Below are 25,198 nucleotides of genomic sequence, written 5' to 3' on the forward strand. Positions count from 1 at the left end.
TATTGAGTCCTTTAATCATGTTTACGCTTTTCTTGTTGCTAGCATGCATAAAAAAATAATCAGAGTTTTTATCATCATCTTTGAGCCAAACTACCCTAGATTCCTGCCTCCAATACTTCTCCTAGTGAGCCAAAATGACATGACCCGCCCTGAAATCTCTCCCTGAAATCGGAGGTGGACCTGAGGGGCCCACTTTCTGATAAAATCCTACCGAAAATTCGGCAGAACTTCCCCTAAAAGTGGACAACCCAAAACCTGTTAAAACATATTTACACTTCTAAACAACCTACAAGACTCTTGCAGCCACCCTGCTCCCAAAACGAACAATTCCACAATTTAGAGTATCAAAACTATCCAAGTATCTCAAGTTACAATCAAGTCATATCTTACAATATTAATTCAAAAGTCTCATGGTTATCAGAGCAGTCTAAAGCCAAAAGAACAACGATATACAAAGTAGGTTAGCAAGTAACCTACGAAGGATAGATGGCAGCGGTGGTGCTAAACTTCAACTCCTAAAGCCGAACAGCTACACTGCGAACTGGGCATTTGAAACCAAAGGGCCCAAGGGAAGCATATAAAAACGTTAGCGTGAGTAGACAAAAATATATATATATATATATATTTTTAAGTATAATGATTTCATTCATAGTAACACATGCCAGAATGACACAGTACATAGTTCTTACTATGGAGGATAGGTGTCATTACACTTGAAACAATTCCGCTCTTTTTCAGAATCCTAGCAGAATAACATAATTCTAAACTAAGAATAATAGCAGACAAAGTTCCCGGTGCCAATGCGCACAATTGTGGTACACCAAAGAACCTTGCACTTAGATGTGTAGAACCAACGATCATTCTGTAGGCAAAGTACACAAGCTATGGTCCCTAAAAACTTAGGGAATTATTGAAAGTAAACAAAGCTACTAACATAGAGTTGGGCCTAGGTAAAAAAACCTAGCCCAATATAGTAGACCAAACAGCCCCAAGAAAGAAGCCCAACACCGACCCAAACAAAGGATTGCTTGACCCTAGCCCAGACCATCCTCAGCCTCAACTGGTTAACCGCCTCAATCTGAAGCCCATTGCCGCCATCGCAAAAAAACCAAAAGCCAGCCCCCGCCGCTGCCACCTACCTCCAGACCTCGCCGCCTCAACGTCCCGCCCAAATCCTGCTTCCTCAACCCCAGCGAAGTTCGAGCAAGCCACGCCGAAACTGAAAACCAGTTTGATGCAGTCTAATCCAACCACCGCTGCTACCGTTCAGTCCTTCCATTACCGTCACCCATCATAGAGGTGCCTCGACGATGCTTGACCCGCGTTGTACCGCCACCCACTGAGCCCAATACCTCGTCTGGTGCATGTTGCCACAACCATCTAGTTCAAACCCAAGCCAGAACCTCTCTCCAAGAAGCACCCAGGCCTCTAGTATTCTATTTCCCGTCCGGCAGCAGCCACTAGCCAGTGAGGCGAGCCACCGCCACCCATGGGCACCGCCAGACAAGAAGAAAAATTTGCAAACTCTAGACCAAGAAACAGTCCGAGTTTTGTGGAGAAGATGGTAAAACTAATCTATATGGAATGTGGACAAAAATAAATAATTGGAAAGAAAAGGGATTTTATGTTTTCCCACATTTATTCCTTTAAAAACTAGATGCATGCAACATTTAGATAAACATAAACTGATTGAAGCTCACTTCAAGAAAACCGACTAGCCCCGCTAGTCACAAAACAAGTAATGGGCAAGAAAAGAAAAACCAATACTCGAGAAAATAAGACCAACCCCTCTGGTTAAAAGAAATCGGACTAGTCTCACTAGTCAAGTAACAGAAGGATATGGGGAAGAAAATATCACCATACAACATAGAGTCTCCCAGACTTGGGTCGGAGCCTCCCTGGCTCTACCCTCGACTTCAACCCACAAATACAAAGTAAGTAAGGAGGAGCCTCGACTGCCCGTGAAGAGGAGAACTAAATGAACAACTTGTATCAAGCTAAGTATGGTGAAGAAAATCATTCGAAAACAGTAAATCCATAAAGCTTCCCCAAATTCTGCAAATAACATCACGAATACGATTCCCAACCATACTCAGAAATCTCAAGATAAAACAATGAAATTTAAGGACGTGTCCCACACGCGAAAAGTGTTCTCAAATTGGTAAACAACATAAATTGAAAATAAGGTTAAGTCTTAATCACTTAAAATAAGGCGACGTCATTCTTGAAAATCAATATCAAAGTGTCATAATTCAAACTTCACAATCTCGAAACATGCTCGATAAATAAATCCATGAGTTTAAAAAGAATAGTTGCATGCATAATATTTAAAACAAGGTCCACTCATAGTATACGGCTAATATGGCACCTAAGCATAAGGTCCTCGTCGAGCAATGGGTCGGTACCTCGTCCTATAAAAAATTATATTCTGTAAACAACAATTCAATACTTAAATACAATTCTAAACCGAAACCCTAAAACCCTTTGTAAACCAACATTTTTTCCGGATTCAACCCAAACTTTACCACTAATATCAATCCGTCGATTAGAGTATTCCATAGCGGAACAAGGGAAATCCAAACGTTGGATTCCCATAAATCGACATCCGAAACTCCAAACTTCAAAAATTCACAATCAATATCAAACTTCTCCAAATTTCACCAAAATCACATATTCAAGTTCTACAACAATTATAGGATTTAACTAGCTAAAAATCGAAGCCAGAAACCTGCTTTACGCGCCACCCGTAGTGGCGGCGCGTAGGCCCCACGCGTTGGCGGCAACCTCCACCTCCTGTCACCAAATTTCTTGTACAACATCATCTCAACATTTCCACCAAGTTTCTCAACTGTGACAAAGTCAGAAAATACCTTGAAGTGGCCAAAAACTAAGCAAACCCGAAAACTCTGATTTGCACAATAAAATTTTCCTGCCATGATTTCTTCCTCCACGCTTCAGTTCATTGCAAGAGATTTGAGGAGCATGAAGGGTGGTTCAAGGCGCTTCCAACGAACCTGGTTTGGTCACCCGTGGTGGCCTGAATTGAGAGAAACGGGCGTTGACCTCAAAATTGCTACAGTCGGGTTTTTGAGTTTATTAGGCGGTTTTCCAGCTAAATCGCCACTAGTCACCGCCGCAGGCTTCAAGGGGAGGAGGAGACGAAGCCACCCACGCTGGTGGCACTCCGTGAGGTGGCGTGGAGGCAATGATACTCCGAAGTGAGAGAGAGAGAGTTGCAGAGGGGGGAGAGAGAGAGAGAGAAATGGGAGTTACCCAGCTTCCACAGTAAAAATTTAAATTTATACCATTTACCCCAAACAGTAACTTTAGGATTTCGCTTATAACTTTTACATACGAACTCCAATTTTTACGTACCATATATGCACTTACTCTGTTTAATGTCCTCTACAACTTTCATAAAGAAAATTTTCTCAAAATCTTATCCAAACAAAAGTCAACTTTTAGGGCCACTAAACGTGTCGAACAAAGTAAAAGGTGAAAGTAATTGTCGTTTACAGTCTCAATGACTATTAAACTGGTAAATTTAGGTTCGGGACGTAACATAAAAGTTGTTGACATACAACAGCCTTTGCTCCTCATACTGTTCCAGAGAGAAAAGTAGTTTAAGGATATCATTGAGCTTTTCTTGAATGACACGCAATTTAGGTTTCTATCTATCAAGCTCATTGTTGTGCCATTGCATAAGTTTGTGCCCTGTTGTTTTGATTTTAAACCCTAACTATTGCAAAGCATTTCCCGTAGATGGTTGTGCCCATTCTTTCTGTATAATAACATTGCAATTCAGATTTTCATGCCACATCTCTTCAAACCGGAATAGCATTATAACTTCCTGATAATGAAGCTTTTCAGTACTAACATCAATTAACAGAGGGCAATGATCCCATTCAATAGGATTTAGGGGAAGAACTCTATTGTAAGGGTGTTGACACCCAAATTTCCACGAGTTCAAATTCTATGAGTGATAAGCGAAGATGGGAAGTCATCAACCTCGTAACCTAATTGGGCCTTCAAGCAAGCCCATTTCACGTCAAAAGGAAGCTCTCTATTTAGCAAGCGATACGAGAAGCCCAAATTCTCAAACGATTGACATGCATTTTCAAAAGAGCCAACACGCTTATTTACCATGCGATACGCGTAGACCCAAGCTACATTTGGGGCTTATACAGAAGGGTGTGGTGTGGAAGGTAACGGATTCTATGAGGCCTATTGTTAAGTTAAGGCCCATCGACAAATTTGGGCTTGGGGGCCAAAATTCATGCTTGAGGGGCTAAAATCTTAACAAAGGCTAGTAGAGAGATGAATGCAGGCCCAGCAAAAACTTAAAGCCCACTAGAGCCATTTCCCTACCCAAAGTCCATTACACCAGCCTTTAGCCCAAAGACTGTTGAACCATCTTCTTCCCCAAACCAGAAACGCGTGCTGTCAAAGTTGCTGCTGGGATTGGTGCTTCACCATTTTTGGCAAGAACCCAGAATCCAAGGAGAGACTCTTTGATTCATATGCCCAGCAATCCCTTTTCAATTTCCAATAGCCTTCAAACTTTGTGATTACAATTTACAATAACAGAAAATAGGGGATTAGAATCCTCAAAGATCACAGCAGCACAAAATCTGGGATCTTCACCACTAACCTTCACATTCATAGCCAGACCCAGCTTTCACCCTTTTGGTTTCATGGGGAAAACAAAAGCTGAAGGCTTTAGGATTATCCCACCAAAACTAAGAATACCACTTCAAAACCCCCAGTTCTTAGCACGAATCTTCCCCTTCGATCTCCACTATAAAAAGCGGGTTCATCACCGTTGGAAGCCACAACAACCCAGAAACATCAAGCAAGAGATCAAGCTCTATCTCTAAATCCCTAGCCATCAATTCATCCCAATCAACCTTAACCCAAAACCCAGAAATCATGCCATTGCTAGAACTCTCTCTCTCTCTCTGCTAAACTCCCAGGCATCTAGCTCCAACACCATATCTACCTATAAGTTCTGTTCTCGTGAAATCAACTTTGATCGCTGTCATTATCATATGACCCCAATCGCTGCCATTATCATCTAACCCCAATCGATGTTGTTATCTTCTAGCCCAATAGCTGCTGTTACCATCCAGCTAGTCACAACAAAATTGTTCCTGGGTCACACCTTCGATCGATTTTTGGCCTGGTCTTCGCTCTATCAAGAGGGCTATCGCTGCTAGAAATCCAAAGCACAAACTTGCCCTCACAAAGGGAACTAACTCCTCCATTGCATGGTATGAAAACCTCTATCTAGGCACTCTTTAGTGAACTTGTTGCTTCAATGATACCACAATCAACCATTCTTCTTTTAATAGTTGCTATTAGAGCTACAGCCCTCAGATGTCCTCTTGATTAGTTAACTCTTGACATAATTTCATTGAAATCTCTTGCAATTAACCATGGGAAGTTGCAATTTTCAGCGGCTAGAGTTCTTATCAGAGACCAAGTTCTATGTCGTCCATCTCTTGCCGCAACACCATAAATTCTTATAAATCTCCATTTGCTTGGCCATGTCAATATGGTTGGGAGAGTACGTTTTTAGGCTTGTATGAGTGTCATCATTCCAAATCAAGGCAAGCCCTTGTTACCCTTTCTGCAATGGAAAACAAATATTGTCCTTAAAACTAAGATGACGAGTGATGGAATCGATAAAGTTTTTCTGTGCTAGGGTTTTAGAGAGAAAAATGAAACTTGGTTTACGAGCATGGACAAGGTCAATCAAAACCTGAGTCTTGATATTCATGATCCCTCGATAATTCCATACCAAAATGTTGCCTTGTAGCATATGGCCAAAGGATGCCTACTTCACTGCCAGAGCTTGACAGTGCTACACACAGTAGGCGGCACATAAGATTTTGTTTTTCTAGATCAAATCATGACACTTCAAACATAGCACTTGAATCGCAACATATGGTTGGTAGAAGCATTTACTTGTTAGTTTTTACGTAAAATTGTTGTGGTTTATAGTTTACACTATAAAATAATTATGGATTAGAAAATTTAGTCATATTCACTTCATCATCATCTTAAATTGGAATTAGTCATGCTAATAGACTAGCAAGATGAAGTTTTTTTCTCTGACAAAGAAAGCGTTGCACGTGCTTGGTCAGCTTCGATTGGGACGTATGCCCGGTTCGACGGCACGCCCTTGTGACAGCGTTGCCGGACGAGTAAGAGATGGACTGAGTGTCTGGTGGTAGATGGGTGTCAAGTCGGAGGGAAGACTGCATGGTGGCTTTGTTGTTTAGATCACACAAAGGTACCGTTGGGGAAGAGTAGCGTGGGCTGGTGTAGGTGAGAGCGAAGGGTGGATGGCAGAAGGTGAGGTTACCTAGTGGTGACGAGTTGGTAGTGACGAGAGCGGGAAGGTTCAGATCCTATCAGAATTCTCCGATCTGGCTCAGGTTGATTGGATCCACTTGCGTCCGCAACCATCTCCTTGATCGAATCGGGTCAGTATCCATTGGTGGCGATGCTGTCCGACAAGATAGGGAGGGTAAGGGGTGGAGGACGGCCTGAGGTTGCTCGGTGCAGTGGGTATACTATCGATGGTGGGACAGCGGGAGCTCTGTGTGCGATATGGAGGAGGGGTGACATATGCAGCCTTCTTTCTTGGCTTGGGCTCGGTGACTTTTGGGCCTGGGCCTGGGTTTGGGCTATGGTCCAAAACTTTGTTTCTTTTATGTTTTTATTACTTTATTTCTTTTATGTTTAGTAATATGTGGCTTTATGTTGGCAATAAGTCTCTATCACTATATGATAGGGCGATGTGTGCTTGGTCCTAGTATGCACACTCAGTGTGCCTTGTCTGGCCTAGCATGGTGATGAGCTGTTTACTTGATCAAATCGACGCAACCTCCTAGTGGGAGGATGAAATGGAGTGTCGCTAGATGTGTTTCCATGCGGCAACATAGTAGGAAAGCTGTGTTATTTGTAACGATGCTTATTCGTGATAGATTAATCTTTCCATTTTGTCACCGCTATGTTAAAGGAAATAGAATAGTCAGTTATGCATTCTTTGGTAATTTGTACTTATTAGAATATATAGATTTAGTGGAGACTTCTGGTATTATTTCAGAGCGTTCTCTTGGAAATGCTTATTGTAATTTGGGGTTCAACCTTTACGTCCCTTTTTGTATTCTGTAATTTCATTAATCAAGGTATTAGGACACCCACACCACTCATTTCAAAAATTGGAATTAACCTGTTTTCTTTGAATTCTTATAATTCTAATGATCTGATGCTAGAATCCAACATGCATTTGTAGTTATGCAAGTATTTTACGAAAAGAAATGCAGTAGCAATCTTATAATCGCAATGATGAATGAGATCAATAAACACAACTCACAGTTTGATTTTATGTAGAATATTCCAGATAAGTTCTTCTGGCAAAGCATTATGCGCCAACGTATGACAACACGTTTAAGGATATAATAAATTTGTTTATCAAAATAAAATAACTAAACCTTTTGGACAGAATGCTTCTAAGATTATTGAATAATGAATGCCAAAGGATAGACTTACTGTCAGCCCAAAAAAAAAAAAGTACAGACTTACTGCTTATGATTATATAATATTATAATATGTTGTAGGTGAGAAATTATCCAACTCATTAGGGTTTCATTATCTCTTACGTACTTAAAATTGTCATTGCACACTCTCCTTAACTTGTGCCACATGGAGAGCTTCTTGTGGATGATAATGACCTTCCATGTATCGGATGCTTTATCTACAGTGGCAAAAGAAGAAAAAAGAAAAACAACGATAATTATAGGTAAAATAGTCAAATTACTCATTGACTTTTCTTAAGGTTGTCGATTTATCTCCTAACGTTTCAATTTTGATTATTTGCACCCTTATTTTTTTTTCATTGTTTCCGATTTACACCCTACTTTTGATTTTTAGACTTTCCATCCAATTTCTTGTTAGCTTCACCTCATATGTTAGGCATTTTTATCTTTCCAATTATTGGATAAAGGGTCTCTACCTTGACATCCTTATTGGTGTGATGAAAAGGATCCAGAGCTCAACGACTTCTCGTAATAACTTTGCATGCTTTAGGTGCAGAAGCCCTTCCTCAGCATCTTTAATTGCCTAAATAACATCCTCTTGAGGCTGATAAAATGTAAGCGTCACGTGACTATGCTAACGATTAAGTCTTAGCAAGTATAATGAAGAGCTTATAAGCTAGAATCTCATCCCAAACATCACCACAATTACTCTTCCTAGAGCTGATTAATTTGCAAAGCTAAGAGCTTGATCATTCACCCCTCCAAATTGAAATCATATTTGAGCTAATATCAAGTACATTAAGAGCATCTCTAACAGCTTCCCTATAATTTCTCTATTATAAGGAAGCAAGAATTAAAATTTTCAAAAATATTTCTGCTCCAACTCCAACAGATTCTCTATTTTACAGATTCCATAATTCTTTCCTAAATCTTTTCCTAAAATTTTGCAGATTGCTGTAAATATAGGGAATTTTGTTTTCTCTCTCATCACTATCTCTATTTTAGGGATAATTATAGGGAATCTGTTGGAGCAAAACAGCTAAATTTTTCCATAAAATGGAGAAAAATCAAGATTGGGGAATCTGTTGGAGTTGTTTTAAGCCTATCAATTAGAGAACATGATCGTGCTTGTCTCGTTTAAGCCACCAATTCAATTAACCATAAAACCTAACATCATCTACATTGATTTTGTTTTCTAGGTAATCGAACAAAATGAGGTGTTTAAACAAAAGAGCAAGAGAGAGAGTACACAGGTCGGAGCTCGGGATTGGTGAGGTCAGAGACTAAGGCGTCATTGAGGGTTGCAAGAGAGGCTCTTTGCACTTGCAATTAAACGTCTAGCAGGTTCTCCAGAACCCTCTCATTCTAGCTTGCCATCGCTACCTCTCTCCTCCACTATTTTTTTTTTTTTGGATAAAAATTAGAAATACAAAAATGCCCAACACGGGAGGTCAAAGTTAATGGAGAAATTGGATGGAAAATCTAAAAGTTAACGGCAGGGTGTAAATTGACAGCAATTTGAAAAGTTATGGTGCAATTAATCAAAATTGAAACGTCAGGGAATAAATTAACAACCATGAGAAAAGTCAGGGGGTAATTTAGTTATTTTGTCTTCTATTTATGTATTTGTAGCCGTCCAGTTATTTTATGTGTAATAGTCATACTATAGTTTCGTTTTATTTTTATTTTTATTTTTTTGATGACAACTATACTTTCGTATTAGAATAAAATTGAAAATCTTGTGACGATAAAGTGTTCCCTAATCAAAGCTTCTAAACCCCTAGCTATCACAAGATTTATGTATACAACAAGAAATGTAAATTCAAGTCTTACATTTTCTGTTTTAGAAGGGAAGGAAAAGTAACAATCTTTGATATGTAAAAGTTTGTGGCCACCAAGCAAAGCAAAGCAAATCAACAAAGGAAAATGTACGTGAGTGGCATTAGACCGTTGTATCCTTCTTTTTGGGTCTAGATGACCGTTTAACACTTGTCATTTTTCTACCTACCACATAGCTTGCCATTTAATATTACTAAGCCTAGCAATTTCATTATCGCACCAACTCTTTTTTTTATTTTTTGGGTCTATAGGACCTTTTTCTTATAGATTATCCCAAAAATTGATGACCAACGGTGAGAAATTGAATCACTTCAATACCGCATAGCTTTTTTAGGAGCCGTTGGAAGACAAAGAGGGGCCCTTGCAAGCGAAACCAAGCTAATAAATATGGACTAATTATGGGCGGCAAAAAAATATAATTATCTCTAATCATCTTCTTAATTATTGCTTAGCAAGCACTCTATGTGACCCCCATATATACCCCTGTACACTCCCACTCTTCTCCAATCTCCATCCACACACAAACACAACCACTTCTTCTTCTCCTCCCTTGTTTATTTGTAACTACAGCCACTCACAGCTAAGGCCATGGCGAAAGATGTTGAGGGAGCTGAGCACAGTGAGTTTGCGGCAAAGGACTACCATGACCCTCCTCCTACTCCTCTTTTTGACGCCGAGGAGCTGACCAAATGGTCATTTTACAGAGCTCTCATCGCAGAGTTCATTGCTACGCTTCTGTTCCTTTACATCACGGTTTTGACTGTGATTGGGTACAAAGAACAGAGCAAACTCGACCAGTGCGGCGGTGTTGGGATTCTCGGTATCGCTTGGGCCTTCGGTGGCATGATCTTCGTCCTTGTTTACTGCACCGCCGGTATCTCCGGTAAGTCATCGTTAACTTCCTATAACATTATTGCCAAACTAGGTCTTTTGCTTGGGCTGCGTTTGGTGTGTGCTTTTTAGGTTACAAAAGTACTCCTTAGTGTTTTATTCCCGTACATAATTAGCACTTAGATTTTCTGTAAAATTGTGTAACTGCTTCTAACAAAAGTGCTGCTAACGAAAGCACTGTCTCAACAAAAACATTTTCCATGAAGACACTTCTCTTACAGGTGAAATTAGCATGGAGGGGTAGTGTCTTTTTTCGCAATTAATCAACTAAAGGACAGACAATCGTTAGTGGTTGTGGTTTGCACTTTGAAGGGGGAAAAAAGAATTTCATCACCTCAATCATGCACAAAGTTGGCAATTTAGACCCCCAAGTTATAAGGATAAAATGAAAATTTAGGACCAACACATTATTTAGGTTTCAATTTATTGTTTGGTTGCTGAGATATTGAAAGGAAGTTGAAATTTTAGGGTTTAATTGTGCGTTCCGAGTGACTGATGAAATGCTTGTGACAATTACAGGAGGACACATCAACCCAGCTGTGACTTTCGGGCTATTCTTGGCACGCAAGGTGTCGCTCCTCAGGGCTGTGCTCTACATAGTTGCACAGTGTCTGGGTGCTATCAGTGGTGTAGGGTTGGTCAAGGCCTGGCAGAAGACCTTGTACGTCGAGCATGGTGGTGGAGCCAATGAGTTGTCCCCTGGGTACAGCAAGGGCATCGGATTGGCGGCTGAGATCATCGGCACCTTTGTTCTTGTATACACTGTTTTCTCTGCCACTGACCCTAAGAGAAACGCCAGAGACTCCCATGTTCCTGTAAGCACCTAACGACCATTCTCCTTCAGTCGTATATAGTTGACATATATTATATTTTCGGACCGCGAATATGAAGATTTAGTGTAATATTATTTGATAACAAAACATGTTAGATATCTAAAAAGAAAACATTGCCTTTTGGTTACAAAATTACTAACTTGGATCCATGTGAGGCAATTTGATGGTGGAGATTACTTGTTCATTGATCCATTGCACAAAATTTTGTTTACTAACCAACCATTTGTATATGTTTTTTGTTCTTGAATAAAGGTCTTGGCACCACTTCCCATTGGATTTGCTGTTTTCATGGTTCACTTGGCCACCATTCCCATTACTGGCACTGGTATCAACCCTGCTAGAAGTTTTGGAGCAGCTGTCATCTACAACCAAGACAAAGCCTGGGATGACCAAGTAAGTATAATTTGCTTGTTCCATTTTCCAATTAATTGACTTTGTTCTTATAAATAATTTGGTGGTTTCTAATCATGGATACTTTACCCTATTTTCAGTGGATGTTCTGGGTTGGACCTTTCATTGGAGCTGCCATTGCTGCCTTTTACCACCAATTTGTTCTGAGAGCAGGAGCAATTAAGGCCCTAGGGTCTTTCAGGAGCAATGCTTAATTAAGCATGATTTTCCACCCATGCTTGATTTCAAAAGATGGAGATGGTCTTAAATTCTAAGAGAATAATAGCAACAACAAATTAAGGATTGCAAGTCTGTCTCTCTCATGGCTCAAAAATTGAGAGGACAAAAATTGGAGGGCCATGGAAATTTGTAGATAAACATGTCTTTGTTTGGGCAAGGGTGTATTTTGTGATCCCTATCTTTTCTTTCTTTGCAAGTATGTATGTGCTGTTGTCATTTCTTCTGCATGTGTATCCTTATCTTTAATTTAATTACTATTTTCACTTGTAAGTGGGTGTTTTCATGATCTTGTTGATGCCAGCAGATAAAGTTAATGAAATCTGGGTTGTGTTGTCTGGTGTCAATCGTCTTCTAGTGCTTCACTACTTGGTTCATTAGTAAACTAATTAATACTAATCACCCTGATCAGATGGATTAGGTTTTATGTCAATACATCATTGGTCTCCCTTAAAGTAAACTTCTTCACCACATTGCTTTCAAAATGGAGTCTTTGAGTGAGACAATGAAATTTGGAAAGATACACTTTAACTTTATTACTTTAAGTGCATTATTTGGGCAAAATTATAATTTTGGTCCCTATGCAGCTATGCTTAGGTCCATTTGCTCTTTAGGTACCAAAAGCCATAATTTAAGAAAATTTATCCTTGTTTTTGTACCGTGTGGTTTAACTAGATGCATGCTTATTATCACAATAGATGTGAACTTTTCCCTCCATTTTGGTTCTCATTAATCCACGAACTAAACAAGCAAGAAGTATATTTGCTGAAATGGAAACCATGACTAGAATGAATATATACCTAGGTTTACCGTTTACATGAGTATTTCAATATTTTTCTTCATAAATAAAAGAGAACTATGTGTAACACAGTTAAACAAATGCTGATGATGAAAATAACGAAGCCTTCTGGCTCATCTCTCTCAGATCAAAGCTTGAATCCACAATCAAAAGCTATCTCTCTCTCTTCAACCAAAAAAAAAAAAAAGCTATCTCTCTCTCTCCGAAGCCTTCTGGCTCATCTCTCTCAGATCAAAGCTTGAATCCACAATCAAAAGCTTCTCTCTCTCTTCAACCAAAAAAAAAAAAAAAGCTATCTCTCTCTCTCTCTCTCTCTCTCTCTCTCTCTCTATATATATATATATATATATATATATTATATTGTGGCTATAATTTAATCATAGTATACAATAAGAACCACAGCTTTGTTCTACGCATTCTTATCCTCAATCATTTATATATAATTTATAAAATTATTTCATAATTAAGGGGTGTTGATGATGAGATGGTTAAATTAGTAGCATAGTTTAATAGTTGTTGTGCACAGAGTGATAAAAGATGCACAATAATAATAATAAGACGTTGGCTTTTGTGGTGGCGGTTCCGGAGAGTGAGATAGATGATGATGCATTATTATCTGTCACAGTTGTTAAAGGGACAATACAATAGGTTAGGTGCGGTGAGGTCAGTAGAGATAGGAGGTTCTTTGCTTTTATAAAAGGTGGGATGTTCATGGAATATAGTTTTTCTGGTTATTAGTCTACCTTATCTTGTCCATATTTTATGCTTTCTGGTCGTTTTCTAGGAATAAGTAGGTAAAATGCTTTAGCTGCTTTATGATGCACTGACGCACACATTGGCTTAATCTATGGACTTTTTGCTCTTGCACTATGCTTGCGATGAAAGATGTTTGCCAAAGAAAGCTCGAGGCTTTTCTGGAGAGTTATGTGTGAAGTGTTTTTATTCAATGGATAATGTTCGTGTATATATATCTTAGCTCTTTTGTATATTTATGACAGTTAAGAAATAATAAAAGTTAATAAGCTTCATTAGACGTTAGTAGCTGTTGTTATATTCACTGAATATATAATTAGAAGCGCTTTAATTATGAGAAATCTCCTAATTATGAGAAATAGCTACTAGGAAAGGCAATCGCTTTCATCAAAGCATCTTTATGTGTCTTGCTCTCTCTAAGAGTTGTGGGCGGCAATTGTTTGAGTGAGGCTTTCGGAATTGGAATTGAAGGATACGACAGTATATTCTTGATGAAAGTAGTAAAAGGAGTTGATACATCTTCATCTCGTGTGCGGTTGATGATCTTAACCCTAAACAAATTGGCGTCCAAGCTTCTTTATAGAATTTAAAGGAGAAATTCATAAATCCGCCACTGGAGCCTTGCTATGAGAAACCACTTAACTGAAAGTGCTTTTCTAATCCTAAAAGCACTGTTTTCTTTTGTGTCAAAAGTTAAAACCCTATAACAAATTAATTCTATTTATCTAAAAAGTAGTCTAATTTGGGGCCACGGGATACATTACTGGTTATAGTATTACCAAACCAAGTGACAGCCGTAATCAAAACCCTATAACTAATTACTTCCGTTTATCTAAAGGATAGTCTGATTTGGGGCCATGGGGTACATTACTAGTTATAGTATTTTCTTAAGGTACTGGGTATGTGTTAAAGCCTCACTCAAACAATTGCCGCCCACAACTCTTAAGAAAATTCAGTTAGTACATAAAATAAGGATTTCTTGTTGTATCAACTATTGGTATTTTTTTTTATGACAAAACTATATATTGGTATTTTACTATTAAGAGAAAGAGCAAAACTAAAACAATTTTCATCCAAGAACATACCAAGTACATGAATAAAGATTTCTTGTTGTATCAACTATTGGTATTTTTTTTCGATGACAAACTATATGTTGGTATTTTACTATTAAGAGAAAGAGCAAAACTAAAACAATTTTCATCCAAGAACATACCAAGTACATGAATAAAGATTTCTTGTTGTATCAACTATTGGTATTTTACTATTCTATCTAACGACCTGGAACATGATAATTAATGCTTTGTTAGAGTACTGACCTGTAAATGCAGGAATACTACTTTTTCAAATAATGCACTGATGTCACGGTATTATCTACCATTAATTCATTACGCAGGTAATTAATCCACAGAGAAATTAATTAACAATTATCTGTTTTCGTGGTCGGTTTGGGGTGAAAGCAACAGGAATATTTGATTTCTAGCTTTCTCTGTCACTAATACTACCCATGTCTGTATTGTCTGTCTGTTTGGGTATGGAAAGTTCAGATAATGTAGTTTTTCTGGGTTTATAAATAGAGGCTCACAGAATGGTGTTATTGTGGTCATGAGCTACTAGTTTCTTTCTTTTTGGTGGAAATTTTTTAAATTAACTTCAGTTTGTTCTATTTGCATTATAATTCTGAGATTATGAAATTCAGATGGTTTTGGAAGATTCCCAATTTCAATGTAAATTTTGTAGTCTTGTATAGTGCCGGCGTGATGAGATTATACCTGCTGGTCCAAGGTCCAGATAACAGTAGTAATCAAGATAATTTCATCTGTAGCTCCATATGATTAATACAATTAATATCACATCATTATTTTAAACCCTACATTTGAACGGTGAAATCATCATTGATCAACTTCATTGATGTTTTGCAAAAATGATCTTCAAAGGCGAGGTTCATATTGATTTGAACCCAACTAATTTGCTTATCCCAAAGTAAGGAAAAACTCAACAATATTTTTCATAACAAATGTCTCTTCAAATAAGGTTATGGGTTTTAGTCGCTAGAGCTCCAAGAAATGCTGACAATATGGAACTTAATGACAACTGAAACATTAAGTCATACCTAGGTGAATCTGAGCTGGGTATCTTTAGTTAGCTGTTTTGAAGAAGAAAAAAAAAAAAACTAAACGTGGGAGTTGAGGGTTTAGTATCCTCCATTGTCATGGAAGAAACAATGAATCCCACACATTTTAAACACACCAATATTATTACTACTCTAATTACCCATTTGAAAGAAAAACGATTTTGTTGAAGGATATCCACATTGAGTGTGGCTCTTCAAACTAGAGTTTAGTTCTAGAGTTATAATAGGAGAGAAGGTCCTAGATTTCCCAATTATATTCGGATTCTATTTCCTTGTATGACAAGATTATGTACTTTGTAAATCCATATATAAATAGCTCCTATTATCAATAATAGAACACACACAGTTCTCTCATCTATTCTCTCTGCAATTCCATTTTCACTACAACACGTTATCAGCACAAACCCTAACCCTAGCCCTAAAAACCAAAAAGCTGCCACAAACCCTAACACCCAAAATTTCTTTCACCAAAAGCTGCCATAAGCTCCTAGCCCATGCTAGCCATACCCTGCGCTGCTCCTGCAGCCCTTGCGCACCCTTGTGCTGCCTATTGCCCCTGCAGCATTGTCGCACGCCTGTTGCCCCTGCTCGTTCCTGTGTAGATCAGCCTGTTTGCACGCCCCGAAACTTCTTGATCGGGACCTCAGATCAAATTCTTCCTTCATCAAAGTTGTTCGTCTCTGTCTCTTATATATGACTTCAAAATTTCAACCCCATTGGAGTGGTTTTGAGACCTGTACACCATTCCAAGTGGGAGCTGTCCAGAAACAAATCTGCTCCGAATTTCAACAAGTAAGTTTTAAAGATTAAAGTTTCTGCTTTCTTATCTTTTAAATTTCTTTATTTGCTGCAGGATTTTCCATATACAAACATGGATTCGATTATTTAATAAGCGAAATTGTGGGGATTCACGCTAAATGAACTATGAGCGTTCGTAATCAATGAACTAAGAGTGTTTGTAATCTTCGGACTAAGAGGGTCCGCAAGCATCTATTTTTGACCATATTAAACATCATTGTTTCAGTCTAATCCAAATTTCTTGGAAATCGATTTCTTGGTAGCATTAAGGCTCGGAAATCTTAATATTAGTTTTCATGGAAGTATTGACTCCGAAACTAATCCGTTCTTGTTTCTCCTTTTTGGATATCAAACTTGAATGAGCTCGATTTTACTCCATTGGATTCTACGGGCACGGGATATTTATTGCCTACAATCCAAGAGCCCTGTTCTAAAGGAACCATTCAAGACTCACAATCTGAGATAGATAATTCCAGGGCACTTACCCTGATGAAGCGCCACATAGAGATGGCACACTTTTGAGTCCATGAATGAGGATAGCGCTAGAAAACTTTGGGTAGCGCTTCGTGAATGTTTTAACAACATTCACAATTTTCCGAACTTAGAAGCATGATGGAATTATCTCTACTTCCCTAACTTTGACAAAGTTATGGAATATTGTTCGGAAGCTCTCTGCATCAGACATTGATGCATGCCTGTGAAAAACTATCACAGAAGAACAATTGATTGAGAAAACCCTCAATACCTTCCCTGTCTATGCTATGAGGTCCTCTGATTTATTCCAGACTCATGTAAACGCAAGACGGATCACAAATTTCCATAAGCTAATTGGAGATATGGCATGTGTTGAAAGGCACAGCCACGAACTTTGTGAATGGAAAATATGGTAGGCCTTAAGATGGCTACCATGAGCACCGTTCAATGGCTAGAAGATGTTGCCATGGATGATATGATCAACATGCTCTGAAGGTCATCCCCAAAGTTGGCAAATACATGACCAAAGGAGTCATGACGTTGAGGGTTGGGGGTTGGACACCATGGCGCCACTTTTAGCCATGGTAACACTATTCCAATGCAATGGTCCTAGGGACCATTTATATTGCGTCAATACTCCTCAATCAAGATAGCATCCTCTACATTATGTTTTATGGAGTAGTTGGTCAATGGTGATCAAGACATCGAGTTTAAAAAGACTTTAAATCTGGCGATGAAGACAAAGTGCCGCAGATTTTTATTTTGAATAGTCTTTTATTTTTCCAAGAATTATGTAATGGCAATTATGCCTTAATCAATAAATGACAATTTTTTCTTCACTCTTTCTCAAGTGGTGCATCCAATGAAGTATGATGTCTTGGAAAGTGATTGAGATTAGTGGTACTTAAGAGAGCCTCGCTCCACCGACATCTCTCTCTACTTCCTTGGTCATATTTGATTGGAGTTACCAAACGGATTAAGTAACTACGATTTGTCTAAGTTTGATTTTTATTTTGGATTAGAGTTTGGTTAAGAAACTTTGATGTAATCATTGACTATTAATAAAGTGTCGATTGTTTTACTTCATGTCTTGGACATACCTTAATTCAAACTTTATTTGAAAGATATAAAAGCCAATGGTTTTCATGTGGAAACACATTGTGAGAATGGACAAGAGTTCCTTTGCATCACCTCTAATGACTACGGACATAAACGAGTATTAGAGAAACCTATGTGTCACTCTAGTGGGTTGTATGCAACCACTATTCGAGTCATTGAATCCAACCATGCCATGAGAGATGACTTATGAGATTCTGACACATATTGGTTTTGGCACGACCGTTTGGGACACCTAGGTCATGATATGATTATCTGTGATACTAAAGACTTCACACAGACATCTCTTCTTCAGAACGAAGATAAGTGAGAATCAAAAGTCAATTCAAAGAGAGCATTGCACCGTCGCTGCGCCTTGGGCCGCCACCATGCACCACCAACCGGCCAACTCTGGCGCCGTGATCCCCCTGCTGCAAAATCATGGCTTTGACGCCATGTATGGAGACTTGGCTCCTCTCTCTACTTCTCAAAGTAAATTGTGACATTATGGCTCAACCAAAACCTTAATTGGTTGATTATAAGGCCAATCTTTCATTCTGTAAAGCCTGTTTTTTTTTTTTTTTTGGATCAAGACCATCCTATGCAAAGGACACTAAAGAAATAATTCCATTCTTACATAGAATCCAAGGGGATTTTGTGGATCGATTCAACCAACTTGCGGACTGCTTAGATGTTTTATGGTGTTGGTTAATGTGCGGACACGCTGGTCACGTGTCGCGCTATCATCCACTCGTAATGCTGCTTATGATAAACTCCTAGCCCAGAACATATGGCTACGGGCTCACTACCCAGATCATCCCATTCAGTCAATTTGACTTGATAATGCTAGAGAGTTTACATCGAAAATTTTGGATGACTATTGCATATCATTGGGTATTTATATCAAGTATCATATTCCCATGAACACACCCAATTGGTCTCGCGGAAAAGCCATCATTAAAAGACTACGATAGTAGCCCGAACTTTGGTAATGCGCACCAATATTTCCGCTTGGGTTATGCAATATCGCATGTAGCTATGCTAATTCGTCTACGACTCATAGCAGCCACTCAACGTTTATTTGCGTTACAGCTAGTGAATGGGTTCGAGTCTAATATCTCATACTTATGCATATTTGAGTGTGCGGTTTATGTGCCAATTGCGCTGCCACAGCGAATCAACATGAGTCATTGCAACTAATGCATATATATATATATATATATATATATATATATATCACTACTAGAATTATGGCCCCAGACATCGGCCAAAAACCGATGAGAAACAAAAACCCGACCGATCTCTTTGTGGGTGATGAGAAAGATCTGGAAAATCCAGACATCGGTTTTTAGCCGATGTCTAGTATTCGTTTAGACATCGGTTCCTCATTATAAATCGATGTAAATAGGTTTAAATGATAACAAACTTGCATGTTTTATTATTGTTAAACCCACATTTTATTGTATTTAATGCTTAAAGAAATACAGATTATACAACACAAGTTTGCGTTTTTACATCGTTATTGATTTAAGAACCGATGACTGATACTGTTACAGACATCGGTTCCCATAAACATTTCTTGTTCTTCATGATTTTGAAGCATAATTTACCACATATACCACGATTTTAGATTCAATATACAAAGTCTTGTATTGTAGGAACTGATGTCTGGTACTCAATAATATATCGTTTTTGACAAAAAATCGATGTCTGTGTATTTTAATAACATCGATTTTAATTTTGGAACTGATGTCTGGTACTCAGTAATATATCACTTTTGACAAAAAATCGATGTTTATGTATTTTAGTAACATCGATTTTAATTTTGGAACTGATGTCTGGTACTCAGTAATATATCGCTTTTGACAAAAAATCGATGTCTGTATATTTTAGTAACATCAATTTTAATTTTGGAACTGATGTCTGGTACTCAGTAATATATTGCTTTTGACAAAAAATCGATGTTTGTATATTTTAGTAACATCGATTTTCATTTTGGAACTGATGTATCTGTATAACTGGACATCAGTTTTTATGGTTAAAACTGATTTCAACTTTATATCTAGACATCACATTCTATAAAGAGGATAATGTCCACAAAATATGTAGCTGCTGTTATAAATTGCAATTTCGATAGTTGACAAGAGTGATTTGAATATTGGGGCATTATATCTGAAATCATCTTCCTTAACAGTTTACAAAATGGGCAAAATAAAACCCCAATTCACCTACTACAAGGCTAGCCTAGCAATTAGTATTCATGTTTGTTCATAATTTCTACAAAAAGTTCATTAAAAGCTAGCCTAACTCAAAATCAAGAAACTGGTCAGAACCTACAGCAGAGTCTGTAAGTAGTCGGCTACTTCAATGCGGACCTCGTCAAGTTGTTGTTGGGTATACCTTTTCCGATCCTTTACCGCCCACTACAAATATATATAACAATGTAAGTCATGACAGCACCACACAAAGCAGCAGAAGAAATTGACCGACTAGTTAACTAAAGTTTTAAAATCTAGAATTCCAATCCTTAGCAGCAACAACATAAACTTGATTGCAGAAAGTGAGACAAACATAGTAATAGCAATCTTCGATTATATAACAAAGCAGCAACTAGCTAGAAGCTAAAGCCTGAACAAGATAAACAAAAGCATAAATGTATCTAGATAAATTTCCAAAAGGCCAAGTGTACAATATCCGAAATGAATTAGGTATGTGTACATATTTTCAAACAAACAGTAAAACCTTAAGAACATATATTAGCTATGTTCATGATCATACGTCTGAAATACAATGAGAAAAAAGTAATTATTAGTTAGTCTCAAGTACCATGAGGAAAAAGTAATTATTAGCTAACCTGCAGTGAACTATAGCACAACAACAACAGTCATGACAGCCCAAATGGTATTCTGTCCAATTAAGGGTCTGTTTTGTTCCTAGATTGGATGGAAAGCTATGGCTGGAGGTTGTAAAAATGGTCTTGGAGATCAAATAGGAAATGGGTCTTACAGACTTTAGGGTACCGTAGGCTAAAGTGTTGCGGGCTGAAGGTTGTAACAACTTGGCATCCATGGTGGTGATTTGGGGACGGAAAGATTGAGGGAGAGGAGTCTGGTATCATCATCTTCTAAAGCATCATCCAACAAATGCTCTTGTGAAGGGTGACTACTATAGCTATAATTGGGCTTCATTTTCAGTTTGGGATCTCTAGCAATAAAGAAACCAAAGCAACTACAGCATACCATCAATCTAGCGATAGAGGAACTCTTATGCATTATTAGAAACCTGATGAGTGAAGTAGTTACTATAGCTCCCAACCAAAACCAACTTTTTTCTAAAACCTGCAAAACAACATACTAATTATTTTAGGCCAAAATTCGTGACCGAAATGTCATATTAATTTGCCCAATACTCATATAAAATAGAAGAGAAAAGAAACCTCTAAAATTGCAGAAACTGTATCATAAGTACTCAACAACTGAGATATCAACCTTAGCACACAGAGATGCATGTTCCTTTCCAACAGACATAACCTTTTTCCTCAGAGTATCCACCTTTCCCAACACCTGTAATAACAGAGAAAGTAGAAAAAGGTCTAAAAGATTATACCTTTGTGCATTCATCTAGTGTAACAAAACAGTGAAATATACACATCACTCAAGATGTAGAAACAATCATAAAACTAATTTGAGAAACAGAAATCAAAACTTCATTCAAAAATCAAAAACTGTGTATAACTGTCATTTTTCACAAATTGAAGCATCAAAATACATACATAACTCATATCTGTACTGTACTACAGATATAGGATGTGATGACTAATTTTTGTCTATTATAAGTTTATAAGATTCCTAATTTAAACAAACAGAGATTGCCCATGATTTTCTTAGGTACCTGTTCATAATTCCCCGAGAGTTAATTCCATAAGAGATTGAGCAAAGGGTGAAGCTACTTTTTATTGGAAAGTTCTCTGGATAAGTCCTTATTGGAACTACTATTTCCTGAAACCATACAGAAGGCTAACAGTCATCTTTGAAAAGTCATTCCATATGAGAAAAGTAAAAGAGAAATAATCTATATATCCAAAATTTTGAAAAATAAAGTTCAGAACAAACTTTGGATCAAGTTGCTTTGCACCTTTATTTCTTTCTCTCTTTGCAACATTAGCATCCTAAAACAAAAACAAAATATATCAAGGGTAGCAGCAGGTGCTATTAATGAAGTCCGCTATAATGTCAATCTAATGTAGTCTGGTCACCATCAATATAAACCACATGCCAGTTGCAAATACCTTTTGTTGGTGCATTACCATTGGTGTCTTTTGAAATGCACCAACAGCTTCAAGTATTTCTGGAGATTTGAATAGTAGACCCAGCCACCAGTCAGTATTCCCATACAAAATCAGCTACTATTCTTGGTCATAACTGTTTTGAATCATAGAATTTTATCTCAGCACATGCATAGACAAAATAAGATACATTAGATACATCCCTAAACAAACAAAGTCCAAATCTTTCATCACCTAAGCTATTAAACTGAACAAAATCCAGGGTGCATATAACTTACTTTCAGTACGCAAAATCAGTTGAAAGTATGGCTTTTATTATTTTATATAATGCATGGTTTATACAATAAGCTGAGAAACCAATAAGATACATTCCAGAAAACTAATCAACTCATTTTATAAATTTCCACTTAGAGCAGAAGAATTCCAATTCTATGGCGAATTTCACAGCTTTTCAGTTACCAAAAACAGCAAATGGATATAGAGAAATTACACTTACACTAGCTTTTAAAGCTGAATCCAATCTCCAAAATTGGCAAGTTTTATGCTTCACGGCAACTTCAACCTCATCCATCGTCCTCCTCATCTTCTTCTTCTTCAGTCGCATCGCTCTGAATAACATCAACATCATCGCCCTCTACGTCTTCGTCCTCCTCCTCTTCTTTGTGTTGATCTTAGTTGACCTTTGATCAATTCTAACAGCAAAAGACCTTTGATCAATACTAACAACATACAAAAAGACAATCAATAAGATTCCAATCGATTAGTAAAAAATAACAGAGCAAAAACCCAATCACCCAGCCCCCTCTACACGAACTGAAAAAAGCTCTCACTCTTTTTCAACCTATAACCCACCGATCACAAAATTGTTTAGAGAAGATGATAAACAAAAAAGAAGAAACCAAATCCAAACCTTCCTCGGAAGTCGACCACAATCTTGGATCTCTCCTCTTCTCTAGCCTACCCAAGCAACCTACAATCAAAATTGAAAATGCTACATAAAAATCAAAAATTCAAAAGCTTTGAAAACCAAACCCCTCTGATTCGTTTTCAGCCCAACCTTTATATCTCAGAGCTTGATCAATACGGTTGATACCTGAGTTTGACGCTGCGTATGTATCCGAGAAAAAAATCGAAAATAGAACGAAGAGTTTGTATCTGGCTGTAGTCAATGTAGGCTTCTAGAACAAAACAAAAAACTTGGGCCTTTTTCTCTGCACATACACAGCATGCACCAGCTCAAAATACGAAGCACTAAAGTCAAACACAATCAACATGCACCAGCTCAAAATGCTACAGCTTTAAGTCATTCAAAGACAAACCCAACTCAAATACACAAGAATTAAACAAAAAAGATACACAAGAATTAAACAAAAAAGATTGTACTTTAGATCAAAACCGGACAGGAAATCACCAAGCTAGAGAAGAGAGAAAGAGGACCTACGCAACTAGACGTAGAGCCGGCTCAAATAGGAGAATGACAAGCTCAGGTCGGCTAATAAGCTCGAGTTCAGATCGGATCTCAAGCTCGAGGTCTGGAGAGGGAGGTTGGGTCAGAGAGCGAGGCCGGGAACTCAGGGTCAGGGAGCGAGGTCGGGGACTCTGGGTCAGATTAAAGGAGGCTCCAGACGGCTTAGGTCAGAGAATGAAGTCGGGGACTTGGAGCACGTCAGGTTGGAGAAGGATGTCGGGAACTCCAGGCAGGTCAGCTTGGAGAATGATGAGGTCGGCAAGGTGAATGAGCTGCTGAGTCTCATAGTTATTAGCTAGGGTACGAAAGTTTTAGAGAAAGAGGAAAAAAATACAAGTGTTGGGGGGAATGAAATAATTGGTCCCCGCGGTTGTCAAAGTTTAAAACTTAATCCCTCCGCGTTTTTTTAAATTTTTCTAAAAAAACTTTTCTCATCGGTTACAAAAGTAACTGATGTCCATAATAATAATAGAAATCGGTTTTTTCACAAACTGATGTTAGCACGGTTTTTAACATCAGGTGCAATCCTAACCGATTTAATAGTGGCGATGTCTAATGACATTATTCTAGTGTGTGTGTGTGTATATATATATATATATATATATATATATATTTGTGTTGGACATAAGTCTCCAACCATAAGTCCGCTATGTAAAACCCTTGACAGGCGATCTCTTTTTCGCTGGATTTGCCAATTGTCACTTTGATGAGACAGTCTTCCCGTCGTTAGGAGGAGATTAGAACGTCAACGTTCAACCGGAACGACAGGAATTATTGTGGTATGTCCCCACTATGTCTCATCTTGATCCCCTAAAAGTGACGAGATCACATATACCTGCTGCAAATATATCTGCAAGGATTGTTGTCCCCACAAGAGGACATGGTGCCACTCAGAGGAGATGGGTATGGCACCACTACCATGGATGGTGGTATGATGACTCCACAAAGGTGGCATAATGGCGTCATAGGTCATGGGTTCCACTAGAAAACGTAGGAGACCCATAGGTTCGATGGGTTCTCGCCCTAAGAAGAGAGCGAGTTTGGCACAACTTGATCCATTGATCATTGATACTCAAAATCCGTCTGATGAGAATATTCTGGAATGTGGTTATGTCTAAGAGACATCGTTGAGGGATGCCTCAATGTTAGAACTAATTCCTGAGAATATAGAGATCTCTACGAATTACACTAGTGTACATGAAGACGTGGAATTATTAAGACCAATAACATCGAACCTTACTCCTTTGAAGAATGCCAACGTAGAGAAAATTGGCATAAATGGAAAGATGCAATCCAAGTTGAATTGGATTCACTAATGAAGAGGAAGGATTTCGGGCTTGAGATGCCAACACCTAAAACCTGTTGACATTAATAGGTCTTCGTTAGATAGCATGATGAGAAAAAGAGATGGTAATCTCGCCTTATGGCGCAAGGCTTCTCACAAAACGCCCTGGAATCGACTACGAGAAGACATATTCTCTCGTAATGGATGTCATTGCACTCCACTACCTTGTCAGTTTGGTAGTTTCCGAATAACTGAACATGCAGCTTACGAATGTGGTCACTACGTATCTTTATAGGGATCTAGATACGGAATATGATGAAGGTTCTTGTGAACTTCATTTACCCAAGTCAAGTGGCTCTAGACCATGGAGTGC

At 38.2% G+C, this 25,198-nt stretch overlaps 1 protein-coding gene and 1 long non-coding RNA gene across 12 annotated transcripts; one reads left to right on the top strand and one right to left on the bottom strand.

The window, feature by feature from the left end:
• Positions 1 to 9,878: 9,878 nt before the first annotated feature.
• Positions 9,879 to 12,084, top strand: LOC112165976 (aquaporin PIP2-4). Its single transcript, XM_024302713.2, has 4 exons — positions 9,879 to 10,269; positions 10,797 to 11,092; positions 11,363 to 11,503; positions 11,602 to 12,084. The coding sequence occupies exons 1-4, from the start codon at positions 9,975 to 9,977 to the stop codon at positions 11,713 to 11,715; spliced, it is 846 nt and encodes a 281-aa protein (XP_024158481.1). The 5' UTR covers positions 9,879 to 9,974; the 3' UTR covers positions 11,716 to 12,084.
• Positions 12,085 to 19,880: 7,796 nt separating this feature from the next.
• Positions 19,881 to 23,894, bottom strand: LOC112202040. Of its 11 annotated transcripts, none has more exons than XR_002937078.2 (9): positions 23,514 to 23,894; positions 23,130 to 23,283; positions 22,983 to 23,042; positions 22,569 to 22,764; positions 22,076 to 22,208; positions 21,922 to 21,955; positions 21,679 to 21,785; positions 21,224 to 21,350; positions 19,881 to 21,125 (listed from the first exon to the last, which is right to left on the bottom strand). It is a non-coding gene; the product is annotated as an uncharacterized LOC112202040 (long non-coding RNA). The 11 variants fall into 11 exon arrangements; XR_002937079.2 differs by having other exon boundaries at positions 21,900 to 21,955; XR_005799964.1 differs by having other exon boundaries at positions 19,881 to 20,210; positions 21,070 to 21,125; positions 21,679 to 22,208.
• Between the last annotated feature and the right edge of the window lie 1,304 nt (positions 23,895 to 25,198).

The sequence above is a fragment of the Rosa chinensis genome, chromosome 5 (genome assembly GCF_002994745.2).
Source record: "Rosa chinensis cultivar Old Blush chromosome 5, RchiOBHm-V2, whole genome shotgun sequence".
NCBI classification, from domain to species: domain Eukaryota; kingdom Viridiplantae; phylum Streptophyta; class Magnoliopsida; order Rosales; family Rosaceae; genus Rosa; species Rosa chinensis.

Coding starts and splice junctions, on each gene's coding strand:
- LOC112165976 (XM_024302713.2), top strand. CDS start 9,975: ATGGCGAAAGATGTTGAGGGAGCTGAGCACAGTGAGTTTGCGGCAAAG. Junction 10,270..10,796: donor CTGCACCGCCGGTATCTCCG/GTAAGTCATCGT, acceptor TGACAATTACAG/GAGGACACATCAACCCAGCT. Junction 11,093..11,362: donor CCAGAGACTCCCATGTTCCT/GTAAGCACCTAA, acceptor TCTTGAATAAAG/GTCTTGGCACCACTTCCCAT.